Source organism: Sander lucioperca, chromosome 21 (genome assembly GCF_008315115.2).
Source record: "Sander lucioperca isolate FBNREF2018 chromosome 21, SLUC_FBN_1.2, whole genome shotgun sequence".
NCBI classification, from domain to species: Eukaryota; Metazoa; Chordata; class Actinopteri; order Perciformes; family Percidae; genus Sander; species Sander lucioperca.
Genome location: NC_050193.1, coordinates 6,686,991 through 6,701,760, shown reverse-complemented (window position 1 = coordinate 6,701,760; position 14,770 = coordinate 6,686,991). Strand labels below are relative to the sequence as shown.

The 14,770-nt window shown below is 42.5% G+C and overlaps 1 protein-coding gene across 1 annotated transcript in view; it reads right to left on the bottom strand.

Moving 5' to 3' along the window:
• Positions 1–14,478, bottom strand: part of notch3 (notch receptor 3) — a 29,538-nt gene extending 15,060 nt beyond the window's left edge. The window contains exons 1-6 of the mRNA XM_031312486.2: positions 14,196–14,478; positions 13,011–13,083; positions 1,720–1,862; positions 1,283–1,618; positions 494–616; positions 163–396 (exon numbers count right to left, since the gene is read on the bottom strand). Coding sequence (XP_031168346.1) covers positions 163–396; positions 494–616; positions 1,283–1,618; positions 1,720–1,862; positions 13,011–13,083; positions 14,196–14,256 — 970 coding nt within the window. The 5' untranslated portion in view covers positions 14,257–14,478. The remainder of the gene's footprint in view (positions 1–162; positions 397–493; positions 617–1,282; positions 1,619–1,719; positions 1,863–13,010; positions 13,084–14,195) is intronic.
• Positions 14,479–14,770: the final 292 nt, after the last annotated feature.

Below are 14,770 nucleotides of genomic sequence, written 5' to 3'. Positions count from 1 at the left end.
CTAAACAAACGTTACCCTTCCACCCCTGGCCTAAACCAAATGAAGTATTGTAAGTGAGAACATGCCCAACAAGGACAATCTTGTCAACCCCTGTTTTGTCCAGAGTTCGCATGAGAAAACAGCTTACAAGGGGAACAAAGGCCATTTCACAAACCCACTTACCTGTCTTTCCAACTGGGCACTCGCAGAAGAAGGATGCTACACGGTCATGGCAGGTGGCACCATTGAAGCAAACAGCTATGGCACAGTCATCGATGTTCTCACTGCAGTCATCTCCAGTCCAACCATTAACGCAGACACAGGTATGACCACCGATGGTGTTGAAGCAAGTACCCCCATTGTGGCAGGCATTTGGTTGCATGAGACACTCATTGACATCCTCAGCACAGTATTGCCCTAGTGTGGTTAGATGACATATTGGCTTATACTCAACATGATATCATGATATATATTTTTAAAAGGAATTTCAAATATGATGTAAACAGAGCTGTACCTGTCCATTCTGGTGGGCACTGGCAATTGTAGGTGTTGACTCCGTCCACACATATTCCTCCATTCATACACTTGTGACCTGGACAGTCATCCACATTATTCTCACAGTTGTGTCCCTCAAACCCTGAGATAGATGGAGAGAGAAAAGAGTTATGACACACTGACACAGTAACACACACCAACTAAAAGTTTATTAAACATTCAGTGTTTCCTGTTCCAGACACCAAGCATCTCTACTCATGACCTTGAGTGATATTTCCCACACTAGAGTAGGTGTGGGGCAATGTGGGCAGCCAAAAGGTTCAGAGGGTGTCTAATTGTTTACATCTTCTGATGATGGTTCCCACATGATGCCAGCAACAGCCGCATGACTCTTGCCTGCTTCAGAGGTCTGCACTCCCCGCAGTGTTTGCTTGTTTTATAATATCTCAGTTTCAATGACTTCCTCTCTGGCAAGAGACATTTCCTGTCAGCTCCCTAGTGGGAAACCAGAGGTCCCATAAAGTAAATTCCTTCTGTTGTGAAAAGAGTAGAGTGGAGTAGAGTGACGGTGGGCTGCCTCTTCAACTCTCCCACCATCTCCATCGGTAGTTATTAATAGCAGACAGGAAGCTGACCTGGGAGAGGAGTAAATCCCAGCAGCAGCACTAATAGCTACGTCATCAGGCTGGGATAATCTGTATGCCTGTAGCACTGTGCTGAGGGCCTGGGAAAACAACAGGGTCTGCACACCAACTAATTTTGTGTATGTGGTTGTGTGTTCCATTATGCTAATAAAGAGCTATTCTACCTGGTAGGCAAGCACACTCATAGGAATGGTCGCTGGTCTGTCGACAGGTGCCCCCATTAAGGCACTGAGATGGGGCACAGGGAAGGGTGGACACCTCACATGTTCGCCCACTGTATCCAGGTTGGCACTGGCAGTGGAAGGACCCATGGGTGTTAATGCAGAGGCCACCATTGAGGCACGCGCCAGGCTTGCGGCACTCGTCAATGTCATTGCGGCAGTTCTTTCCCTGGAAGCCAGGTGGGCAGGAACAGTTGTAGTGGTTATTCCAATTGGCACAACGGGCTCCATTGGCACAGGGACTTGTGGCACAGGCATCAATGAGAGAGCAGTCTTGGCCTGGAGATTACATAGTGAATTGTATTCAGTTAAAATAAGAATTTTCAACCTCCCTTCTCACATCTAATCTTTCTAATGAAGACAAATACTTATAGATGTACCTCTGAACCCTCTCTGGCACACACAGGTATATTGTGGGATCCCATTGACCACCTGACTCTTGCAAGCTGCTCCATTCAGACATGGCGATCGATGACAGGGATCCAGGTGCTGACAGAGGGGACCAATGAATCCCGGACGACATCTGTACAAACAAATTCACACATACATTAGGATGTCTTGGGCCTACAAGTCGAAACAGGTCACAAGATGACAAGCCAAGTTATTTACAGTAAAGACAGAGCTGTGACACAAACTCCAGTGTAGCCCAATTCTAATCATGTTCTGGGTTTGGCAATCGGGGCCCCAATGACACCTTGGCAAGGCCTGCTGCCTGACTCATACAATGGCTTGAGCAATGCTTTTGGGCCCTAGAATGATTTTTGTAATAACACAGCTTACCCCAATAGTATTAATTGTGTAATACATTGTTCATGGAGTGAGAAACACATGCACTCACAAACGAGGAAGGCCATCTTTCTGTGTCTTATAGGCCTCACAAGGCACATTCTGTTTTTTTCCAGCTGGAAAGCTTCAGTTTCTCAATATCAGCTAACATTCTTCCACTGTTACAGTTTTTCCGCACCTCAGCTCTTGTTTCTATTCTCATATATGAAAAAGAACACACCCAGAAACAGCAGTCTGGAAATTTAACAATTGCCAACAAATACTGACATGAGAAAAAAAGAGGACTACAAACAGCACACATGAACTAAATGCAGCTGTGGTATTTGAATGAAACAACACATCCTCCTTCCACTGACTGTATGTTGATAGAATAGAGAATTATTCTGATGAAACATTAGCATTGTGTACACGAGGCGTTTCAGACACGTTTTTAGGTCATCCATCTCACGTGCGTCTGACTGTACAGATAGGCTTCTATTTTAATCAATACAGCTGCCTACACAGGCCACGTAAACTGCTCGATTTCACTAGTGTGTAATGTGACTCAAAGCGCATTTTTACGCTTCAAATCTATTTTCTTGCGCTATACCTGCGTATCTACAGGGATTGTGTATTTGTCTGAACTTGACCTGTGTAGACACAGGTGGAGGACCGAAGCTGCTTTTGCTGCTCTAACGCACTGCTTTCACAATGCAGGTTGTGTAGATGTTGTGTAGCTTGACTTAAACCTGCTCCACTAAGAAGTTGAGATAAACATATAAACAGGGCTTCCTATAGCTCTCTGCAGAGGTACTATGGGAGTTTAGACAAGATTTGGACTTACTAGACAGTCCAGTTTGTTTGCTTGTAACTCTACACCCACAGTGGAGCCCCTGGGGACAAGCCCCCTCTTCAAACAGACTGTTTGATGCTGATGACAGAGCAGTGACGGCTGGGTGTTGGCCAGCCCTTGGGCTCTGTCTTCTCTTTCATTGGAGAAGAACCCCTGGGCAGGATAAACAATGGGTTTTCATCTATTCTCTTTTACAGGATCATCACCGCTACACTGGTGTTCATCCTTTACATTTTGTATTTACCTTTCCCCCGACTAAACTATAACGAAGACTAAAACGAGTTTGTGGTTTTTGCCGCCTGGAGGATGAACTGATCTGGATCTAGATTTTTACTGAAATTACTGACTGTTGCTCTGGTTCAGAAAAGACTGGAGACCACTACTTTGGTTTTTTTCCCCCAGTTTTACAAAGACAATAGCGAATTGAAGGAGCTACAGAGATAGCATGAAGGAGCCAGGCACACAGGCATATCAACATGCAATATACACAGAAATAGTGCAGAAGAAAGTAAAATGTCCCCAAAGTAATAGTTTGTTGGTCTATAAAAATGAATCAAATATCTAAGCGTAACAACTATAAATGCTGTAGGGAATAAAGATTTTTCCCATGACGAAGGTCAGCAGTAAGACACTGAACTTAGTGTGGAAGTTAGTAGTGAAGCAGCACTGGAGCACCAATGTTTAGAGAGTTATTTAGACAGTTATTACAGCTACTCTTCCATCTCCTTAAGCCCCCATGAACGCCAGCTTGGCTTTCTCCCTAACAACCCCCTCCTCTCTCGCGCTGTGAGGTCAAACGTCATAGGTCCCCCGTCTAATTGTGATGATAATGTCACTCAGGCTGCAGGGAGTGAGGTGGGGCTGCTCTGCAGGAGAGAATATATGTAGAAGGTAGAATTGGTGGAAAGAGCGAAGAAGAGGAGGAGAGACTGGTCTGGTTCAGCAAGAATGTCATGTCATATTTCCTGTAATCCCTCGTCCTTTGCTATGAAAACACTGCACTCACTCCGAATGCACGATCCCTGTTGCCCTAGCAACCTCACAGACGAACAAACAAGCCTGACACCCAACCAAATACCCCTGACCACCCCCCACCCTTGGTCCCCATGGCTATTTGTCATGGCCTGGCTGGGTTTATTTAGAGGCAAATTAACTATGTCTGGAATCTAGGGTGTCACTAAAAAAATTAAACACAAATGTGGCACAAAGAAGGCTTTGAAAGGGCAGAGGAAGAAAGTTGGTTATACAGCTGAAAAATACAACAGACTGAACGACTGAAAGACAAATTCTTCTGGAGCCACACTCTACTGTGGGTATTTGACTGTTCATGAAAGCCAAAGAGCTACAGTCTTAACAGGCTGTTTTCCAAAGACTATCATGACTCTCTATGGATGACGAATAACTTCTAACTCATTCCAAGAAGTATTGTGTGTCCAAGTACATGTTGATGTCGCACCACAGAGACTAAAACACCAGGTATTTGGAATAAAGTGTGTTCAGCTATGAGAATGAAGTGCATTAGTGTTTATTTGTGTGTGCTTTAGTGCAAATGTGTGCATGTGTGTGTGTGGGTGTGTAAGAATGTCGATAGTAGTTATGCCTGATAAATTATTTGTATTCTCCTACAAATGCACACTAAGCGAGCAGCCAAAACACACATTCTTTTGTCTAGACCTGACTCATTGCCAACATGCTACTCCCATAACACACAAATCAGAGTGTGAGACTGTGAGAGATATGCAACTTTGTCCTGGTGCACCTGAGAGTCTCCTTATCAGGCTCTTTACAACCTTGTGGATTCCATTGACTCTGGGAACAGCAGGGCAGGAACTCTGCCTTCGTCTGGGCCCAGCCTTATTTGTGGCGGATGTGGAAGGCAGGTGCAGGCTGCTGTTGTGCAATGACCCCCTGAGTCATATTTAGTGAGTGAGTGTCGATCTGACCTTTGAGGAAGAGAGTGCAGCAGATGAGGAGGAGGTCTTTGAGTGCAGCGGAGGGATGGCCAGAATGGGTAATCTCCCCGTGTCAACACATGAGGACTTTTGCCAGCTGCAGCCCCGGCACCATGCATCTGTCCACATCTGTCAGTGCACCTCTGAGTGTCTGGCATCTACCTCTCTTGCCAGACATTAAGCCAGAACAACTGTACTGCTTTGCTCATGGGAAAAGCCCAGAAACCAACACACACACATTGACCATTTCACAACACTCAAGAGATGTGGTCATCTTTCACAAACACATGCATTAACAGTTCTTCTTAACATTTTAAAGAACTTTAAAGAGTGTTACCAGAAGGTACCACTGCAACAAAGCAAACACATGCAACAACACTACACACCCAAACACAAAGAAAAGAAACTTACGACCAGCCTCAGCCGCTGGGCAAGGGAAGTATCATGAACCCATAAAAGAGAAGATCCACAGAGAAAGTAATAGAAGAAAGAAGAAAAAGATGACAATTGTTAAGCATTGAATGAAGAAGAGTTTAAAGTGCAAATGATTCGCAAAACTTTTTTGTAATTTGAAATATGACATTCCAGCAGTGCACTGTGATTTCTTGGTTGTTCTGCATCAAGTATGAGGATCATATAAAACTGTTTGATTTATGCAAGTGGGTTCTGTCATTTATACTGGTGTAACACAATGCCAGTTTTCCTGCTTTCTGGGTCACTGAAGCAGGGTAACCTGAGCTCATCCTCTGCTATACAATAGCAGCTACTCTGCCAGAGGTCACAGGGTGGCTCACCTGTGAACAAAGAGGCTGTAATCTCTGACACGGTTCATACACACAGTCATGCTCCACAAAGCAACAATAGAACAGTCTTCCTATCTTAGAGGGCATTTCCTAAAACAAATGGAGAGGAAAAGCAACAACAACAGAACCACCAAATCTTGACTTGGGCCAAGATTTCAACTTCTATATTGCATGAGAAGAGCTAATCGAAGTTTTGCAAATTCTTGCAAGCCTAAGGTTGCTAGAACAAATTATTAGAATCTTTGGGAAAACTCTTACAGTGCTTTCTCTCAACACAGACCTCTTTCCGTCACCCACTCCTTTCTACAAGCAAGCAGGAACCAGCTCTACTGCTTTATGTGAGTCCATACTGACACCACACTGCCAACAGGAGCCCATCCACATCCCCCCTCCTTCCAACAGCCTCTTCTGCTCTGCTCTCCCCAGCTTGGCTCTCCCTTTCTCAGCAAAGAGCCAGATTGGGGGTTGGGGAGTGTTTTGTGGCCCAAATAAAAGAGCTAAAGTAGTCAGAACTCCTTTGTATGAAAGTGTTGGGGGGGGGGGGGGGCAGTGACCCAAACAGCTAGTCTTTCAGGCCTGGGCTTACACGGACCAACAGGCCTGGGCTGTAGCCTGGCAACAGTAACCCATGGTGAGAGAGAGCCGGAGTGAGAAAAAGGGGGAGACAGGGTTTCGTAAGGACAGTTGAGGCACTTCAGAGAACTGATCCCCTACAAATGCAGGTAGCACTAAGCGCGGTGCGGGACCAATTCAGTCTGGTAATGAAGTACGATCATGTCTAAAAGGATGCGCGTTTCACCGTTTAAAGTGCAAAGTTTGTTTCAACAATTGTGCTTAGACACACAATGGAGGTATTGAAATCTCCAGGAGGAGGTTTCCAGAGCATGAATATTAAACATGTGAATATAAGGATATTTAACTTTCTCTTGAGGGAAAGCAGTAATGAATCTGACTAAAAAGCTAGGACGGCTATCAGTGCGTCCTTCTCACCTCCGACAGTCCCTCAGATTTACATGTTTAAGAATATAAATCCAGAATTCCTTGGCAGTGGAAATTGCACAGATCTTCTGCAGAAAAAGACAATAAAAAAAATGTACTCTTGTTGCTCTGTAATGCTACTATGAAAAGGGCGTGACAAGATCTTGTAGTTTTTTTTTACTTTTAGTGCATACACTATCGGAACAAATTTGCCTCAAGTGTCCACAGATTTTTGGAAGAATACTCCCTGACATTTTTCAAATAGCAACGCGTTTGCCCATAACCACATTGCATGAATCCCAGGGTCGATGTCTTTCAAAGCATTCTCCACTGAACTCAACCACAAAAACCCCACCCAACCACCTAAACTGAACCAGATTCCGTTAAACTTTGAAACAAAAATGTAAAAGACCCCATCCCCAACCTAACATGAAAGATCACCTACAATGCCTTGTCCAATGTTTTGTCTAATGTCAGCCAGTAAAAACATGATGTGACAAAAGACATCTTAGACCTTCCAATTGCCTGTATTGCTATAATATTCACAGCAAACATTTGCTGCACAATTAAAGTGGAATGAAAGGGTTTAATAATGTTGACTAAAACTGTTGCACAAATTGACCAGCACTCACATGCTTATAGTCCAGAAAGAATGAGATTTGTTGACAGTGCACTGGCAAAGGTTCTTAATGATAAGCTAACAAGAACGCTAGCAAACAGCCACAGAATGTCTGTCATCTCAACTGCTGACAACCGAAGAAGTACTAGAGATGTTAAAGAAGAGTGTGGGCCAGTCATACCTAATGAAACATTTTATAAAACTAATTACAATAATGTAGCATGTTTGTTCTATTTCCACGTGACACAGTATTTTACTCCTTAAAGCTGTGCTAAATCTTAAATTAGAAAAAGGTAAACATTAACATCAAGTTGTCTTTGGAAAATGTGCTTAGTGGAAAAGTTAATGCCTGTTCCTGAGTCATTTACTGACGGACCCATCCCTTCCTCTTCTAAAAGGGAGGGAGACTAGGGAAATTTTGCATGCAAACCTCAGTTATTCCAATTAGGCCTGCCTGCATGTCTCTTTAGAAGTCTTGTTCTACTTTATAAGAAGAAACAACCAGGGGTTGAGACTTCAGAAGCAGGCTTATCCCTACATAAGCATGTGGTTCAGACATACATTGTATACACACAATAATACACAAATCCTAACTGGATGATGGTGTGCCAACTCACAATAATGGCAAATCTGACATTAATGAGCACACAGACATAAGAGAAAGACGAGAAAGTTGAGGAGCTTGGAGAACTGGGTACACTAAGTAAAGCTGCTTAAGCTTTTCTGATAAGACAGGGTGTGCGTAGCAGGGAGGTCAGAAGGCACCACTTCCTGTGACGGGGCCTGGGAACCACAGCTCCCAGTCTCCAGTCTTGACCCAGAGAGAAAAAAGGACATGAAACCCAAATTTTCCTCCCTATGATCGTGTAACCTCTTGGTCAGATAGTACTCATCTCCTTATAGACATGACAACTGATCTCCTATTAAATTATTTCAAACTGCTGGGTCTGTAATGCATTAGTTTTCCTGGATAATGACATGACAATGGCTCTATCTGCCTGTCAGGACAGTATGAGTGATATGGGCTATATGTTGCAAAAACAAAAACAAAATTGCAAAGTAACTAATTGCAAATCAAACAAGTCATTCCAAACATCCCATTTTCAATGAGACTAGGCTGACAGTATTGTTAAAGGCATTCCTGAATGGGGCTACCAGGGTGAATGGATGGGAGGTATGGACAATAACCTGAAAGCACCAGAGAGACAGGAGGAATCTTACTCAGCATTCCTTACTAATCTACCATAAAGCTACCAAAGAAAACACTACCCCTGAGGTGCTCTGAACTAAGCCATCAATATGATCTCTCTTTGCTACGGTCCGTCACAAAATGTGTTCCTTGGCGTGTGCATATTTCTACTTCTTAGTGAATTGTGTTCCTCAAAGCCTCCCTCCAGCCTCCTTTTTTCAGTAAATTAACTTGTAGGTACTGTATTTCACAGTTGGAAAGGTTGTACCCTCCCCTGAGAAAATTGAGTTTGTCCTTATTTAAAAAAGGAGAAATAATATGTTTCACATGTGCAGATCTTGCTATTTTCCAAAAGTAAAATAAAGTAAGCAGATACAAAATTTTACTGAAGAAACAGTACTCCACACTTGATGGACAGTCTGCTCCCTATCAAAGTCAAAGATGTCCTCTTTCATCATGTTCTAAGAGGCTGGGAGTTGCAAGGTCATAACGAAACACTCACAATTTATATGCTAACTCTGCTACTGAGGCCAAGTGCAAAACATTAATAACATAAAGAGGACCACTGTATCCATCCATTGGCCTCACACAGCAGAGAAGCCCCACATTTATGTCCATTCAGTTTAGAGGATCTGAGAGGGAAGAGTTTGTCGTAATCTGCAATCTGCCACTGTGTTGAGAGACAGAGGCAGAGGATGAGCCGCCAGAGCTGGGACGACACGCAGAGAGGGAAAGAGGGGACCTGGTTGCCGCTGCACTGTGAGAGAGGCAACATGTGCTAGCTATAGGGACTGTGAGCTACCAGCTTCATTCCTCCACGAGCTTGTCTCTCACAGTATGGGGGCGGCTGACTGCTCAATGAAAGCACCTGGCCCTATGCTTCCCCTTTGTCAAGATCTGACTTCACTGGATTACCATCACAACATCCACCAGCTGTCCTCGACGCAGCCCACCTCCTCCCCCCACTCCCTCCCTCCTACCCAGCCTCCCTCTACCCATTCCCTACCCCCAGTCTGATCCCTCCAGCTGGATCCTCTCTGAATGACACCCTCTCAATCTGCCTAATTATCTCTCCTTCGGCCACGCTGCTGTGGCCCTCTCAAAGCAGCCCATTCTGCTCACAGGGCGGAGCTGAGGGGCCAAAGGCTCTTTAACTGGACTTCCTGACTGCTCACCTAGTAGGTTGCACTCTCTGTGACACGATCAACCTGTCACTGTCAAGTTCAAAACTCTGGGCCACAGTAAGATCAGTAATACAGTAATATTCATTGTTATAATCATTATTCATCAAAGAGAACATTGTGTCAGAAAATGTAGATAAAACCTAACATTACAAGATAGGTTTGTATTTTGAAGCTACGCCATTTTGAGTAGTGCTATTTAGAGTGCTTCTGGGCAATTTAATCTCTGGAATAGCCATGCAGAACTACAAAATCTCACCTACATGTTCTGCTTATATGTTGCCCTCAAACAAAGCCAACTGGTTGAAGATGGAAAGATATTCAGTAGATTTGGGGTTGGACCAACACCCAACAGTAAGCCTACTTAAATTATGCCACAGTATATAAAAAGAAATTCTAATTCATTTTACCCAATAGCTTTATGTTTTGGGTTTAAAGTGCTTTGTGTTTAATTATATGCAACCTTTACATTATGGTTTGGTAAAAGCCACACTTCCGCCAGTGCACATTTCGATACAAACATGTTTGGAGACTCAGAAACAGGCATGTTTCAGTGCAGATGCCACATGGTTAAGAAGTGCTTCCATGTCAATGGGAATCATCTTCATCATCACCTTGATTATGCAATTTCTCACATAAACCCATGTATGTCATGGAGTCTGAGCTTAACACAAGTTGACTCATATCAGAGTGCTGGTCATAGGTAATTACTGGATTTCCCTATCCACACAAGACCCTGGTTTACAACTGTAGTTGCACTTAGTCACTGCAGTGTTTGTACACTGGAGTTTCAAACAGGCAGATGATTTTGTGTAACTTTTTCTTTTTAATTTGATCACTTTAATAGCGAATGCAACCACTCATTCAACATCATGTCCAACTGTCTTTGCAATCACAAGCAAGTATAAGCAGTTGCAGCCAATATCTAATGGAAGCTAGTACCTAGGTTGGGAGCAGGGTCATGGAGCCAGGTTGGAATACTCATTCAGACTAAAAGCATGAAGTGATTTTTACTGGGTAACTGAAAAAGGTGAAATGGGTATCGGAGTATGTTCACTTGAACGGTTTACTACTGTAATACTCTGTCAGCAATTCTGGCCTGCAACCTTTAATGCCTCATTTCCACTGCATGGTCTGGCTTGATGTTCTCTGTCGCTCTAGTGATGGTTCTCTCTGACCAAACAGTAGTCTGTAGTGTTTTAACTCCACCTTCTAGTATCAGCTACTCAGCTCGCTTGGGACCTCAACCGAGGTGGTACCAAAATAATACCAGGGTATTATCCACAACTTTTGCTAATGGAAAACCAATAAAGAGCAAATCGAGTTGAGTAGAGCTGTGCCGCACCATGCAGTGGAAATGTGGCATAAGTCACATGCTCAGCATGCTCAGAGACACACTTAAAGAAAATAGAGAAGTTTTCTTACATGGTAAAGTTATAGTGTGGTGTATCATAGTTGTGCTTGCCAACAACAACAATACAGAGGATACACTGGTATCTGGGACAGTAACAATGGTGGCTGTCATACACGGAGTATTACTGTCACTTGAGAAGCTACTTGCCATAAGAAAAATAAAAAAAAAAAACTAAGTGGCTAAACAACAATCAGGAACAGATGAACATTTTCTACACAGAACAATGTGTGTGGTTCTGTGGAACAGTGGGGATTTCAACAAAGGTTATTTTCTACTGGTTCTCCAAATTCCTTTCAAATGCCAAAACATGTATGTGCATTTCTGCGTTTCTGTCTTTCTACTCCGTATTGGCTTCACTTTGCTGTGGCCTTTCTTCTATCCCTCTCTACGCCCTGTTCTGATGGTGCCAGGTTACAGGCAGGTATCTGGTAGAAGAAAGGATCTTTTCTGCTGTTTTGGATCTCTTTTTTCTGTAGGCTCCCAGGGGAAGGGGTGGGGCTGCTCCACCACTCACCTCTGTCTAGGACTGGTTGGACCACTCATGTGTCCACGCTCCGCTCCACTGCTCTGAACTACTATGGGACTCTTTCTACACTGTGTGGTATGACATTTGATGTCCCCTTTTATTAGAAATCCTTTACCTTCGCATTTTTAGTGCTTATTTGTCTTTGCACTGAACCAGGATAGTGATTACACATGCCCAACTCCTAAACCCTAACATATGTACACATACATGTACACAGCACAAAGGACTAAAGGGAATGAAGGGTGTCTTCCAAAAGAAAGCACATTCCCTGTGATTAGATTAATGTACACAATTGGCAAAACGTTGAAAGATTGTGTTAATTTTCACTAGTGGCAGTAATATGATGTTGGATATGCTGAAACAAAGATAGATCTTGGCTGCATACAATTATACATTGACTCACTTAATGATCTTGGCTCCAGCTAATGATTGAAAAAATGTGGGTGGTAGTTAGTTGTTCCACATGCAGTCGGGTTACACATTGTCTAGTGTGTAATGGCGACTACTGGCAAAATAATCCCTTTATAGAACCATGTAGTAACCTTTATGTTTAAAAATGTATATAGGCCTATATGAGAAAATGTCTGCCTGATTGTTTGCTTGTGAAAAGTGCATTCCTGGTATTGGCTCAGATTTGACCCCTGCAGTAATGTAAACTGCTAGTCCAATAAAATAATAAATGTATTGTTTTGGAGGGAAGCAGCTGGCAACCAAGGAGTTTTTTGTTCTATCAATGACAGTATCTCCTCCATCTCAAACACTCAGACATGTTTCCCAAGCCAAATGGTTCTTAAAAAGGACAAAAGGCAAGACACTGTAGCCTATTTAACTTGACTATTGTAATAATATTGTAACCCCCAAAAAAACCTCACCAATCTAAAAAATAAAAGCCTTATCACTGTCAAAAGATGTGAGACTTCAAAAATGCCCAAAGCAGGCAGAAAACGAAGACAATTCATCAAAAATGTTTTAAAGCCTTGAAATTAAATCGCAAATCACACAATGAAAATAAAAATAACAAAAACATGTAACACAGAAGGAAACGGTGATTTATGTCTGACAAAGCTCTTTAACAGGTGCAAAAGATGAGTGTAGCAGCCAAACATGTTGAGGCTTGATGATGCTCATCTGTGTAGACATAATCAATAGGTCATATCTTTCACCAATTTTATGTGAATGTTGTTAACTAAAAGCCAACAGGATATAACGAGAGCATATTCACTACATTGTTTAAGACTGGAAATCAAATCTTTCCCCTGAACCTTAAAAGAACCCAATGACAAATAACAGCCTGTGTAAATCAATTTACACACAAGGCCTACACTTACTACACTGAGTTTATGAAGCATGAGGCAGGAGAAAACTCAGATCTTTACATATGTTCGACTTACATGCATCGAGAGGATGAATCTAAGCATGTCCCTCCATTTTCACAAGGTCTGTATTTATCCACGCAACGGAACCCTGTGGAAATTGGAGAAATTTGTTAGAGAACCACACAACTGACAAATGACTTCATGTCACCCACTTTAACCTAAGGGGAACATGTAATCCTGTTGTAATAAATCTCAGCAAAACTATATAAAAAAAGTACCATTGGAATAGTATGATCTCTATACACTGTAGGAGTTACTCAAATTGATGTAACCTCTTTAAAACTGACAACAGTGCCACTTGTGGCATCTTGCAGACACACCCGCATGTTCGTTGTTTACTTTGTCAAAAGCAGATAAACATTTGTGTTTCCTTTATAGAGATACATGCTGATATGAGATTGTTTCCGCTTGGAAACAGGTTTGTCTTAGAGACTTTCTTTTATCATATCTGACCGTCTTTGCTCAACCGTTTCGAGGGAAGACTTTCAGTTGTTTAAAAGGTCTTTGTTCAGAAAGGGGGGGGGGAGGGGGGGGTGTAACTTCGGCTCATCACCCACTGATTTGGCTTTAACCAATTTTCACCCTCCCCTCCCACATTCAATAAATACATTTTTTGAAACTTAACATGTTAAGCATCATTGCACAAGCCCACGCTCCTCAGCCAAACTTTTAAAGTGCTGCTGAAGTTACAGGAGCCACTTCTACACTTCGGGTTTTGTGAACTCGGTGGAGAAGCAGCCCTCATTCAGTGCCATCAGACTTCTTCAACAGAAGAAACCAAGATCAAATGTATTTTATTTTTTTTAAATGCACTTTCTCCATGCAGAAGTGTAAGATTTATTCACAAAAACAATTGTGTGTAGGCCTATGATACTGACATACATACTGATGCGGTAACGTTAAATGTCTTCGGTATCTGTTAGCGGTTCTGTTCGGTTGTGCGGTTCAATTAGGCTTTTCCAAATGGCTTTGGAAAACTTTGCAAACTATCTGCAACTCAAACTACTAAATAAAATACAAATAAAACAAAAATACAAAATCAGTTTTGCAAATCAACATGTCAGTGTTTATTGGTAGCCTATTAGTCAAAGGTAGCTCCAATTTGATTTGGAACCACACGGTAAATGGGATGTTCGGACATGTCCAGTCTACCTCTGGATATAGATAGGAATATGCTAATTGTTAATTAATTTGACTTACCTTCGCAAATATGCATAAACAATAAAAATGACAAAATAATCCATGGAATATCCCCTTCCATTTCGGTGGAAAGTTTCCAACGTTTCAAGTTGGGCTTTTAGTAGAAATACATCCTTTATAAAGTTCACATAAAAATAAAGGCTCCAAAATCGATGGGGAATTGTTCATAAAGTCAGCCGGAAAGCGTAGCGTTAGGTCCCAATCACGTATTATCCTTCGCAGCTCGGCCACGGCTGCTGTGATTCTCGGTTAACCTCCTGAAACTTTTGAAAAACTTTTGCTTCCCGATCTGTCCCAGCGTCTGGTATTACTCCGCCTCCTCCTCCTCTCTCTCTCTCTCTCTCTCTCTCTCTCTCTCTCTCTCTCTCTCTCTCGCTCTCTCTCTTTCTCGAGATAGTCTCTCTCTCTCTCTCTCTCTCTCTCTCTCTCTCTCTCTCTCTCTCTCTCTCTCTCTCTCTCTCTCTCTCTCTCTCTCAATTTCAATTTTTCAATTTCAATTTCAGTTTGCTGTATTGGCATGACAAAAAAATACATCTGTGTTGCCAAAGCATAAGAACAAATATACATATAAACAA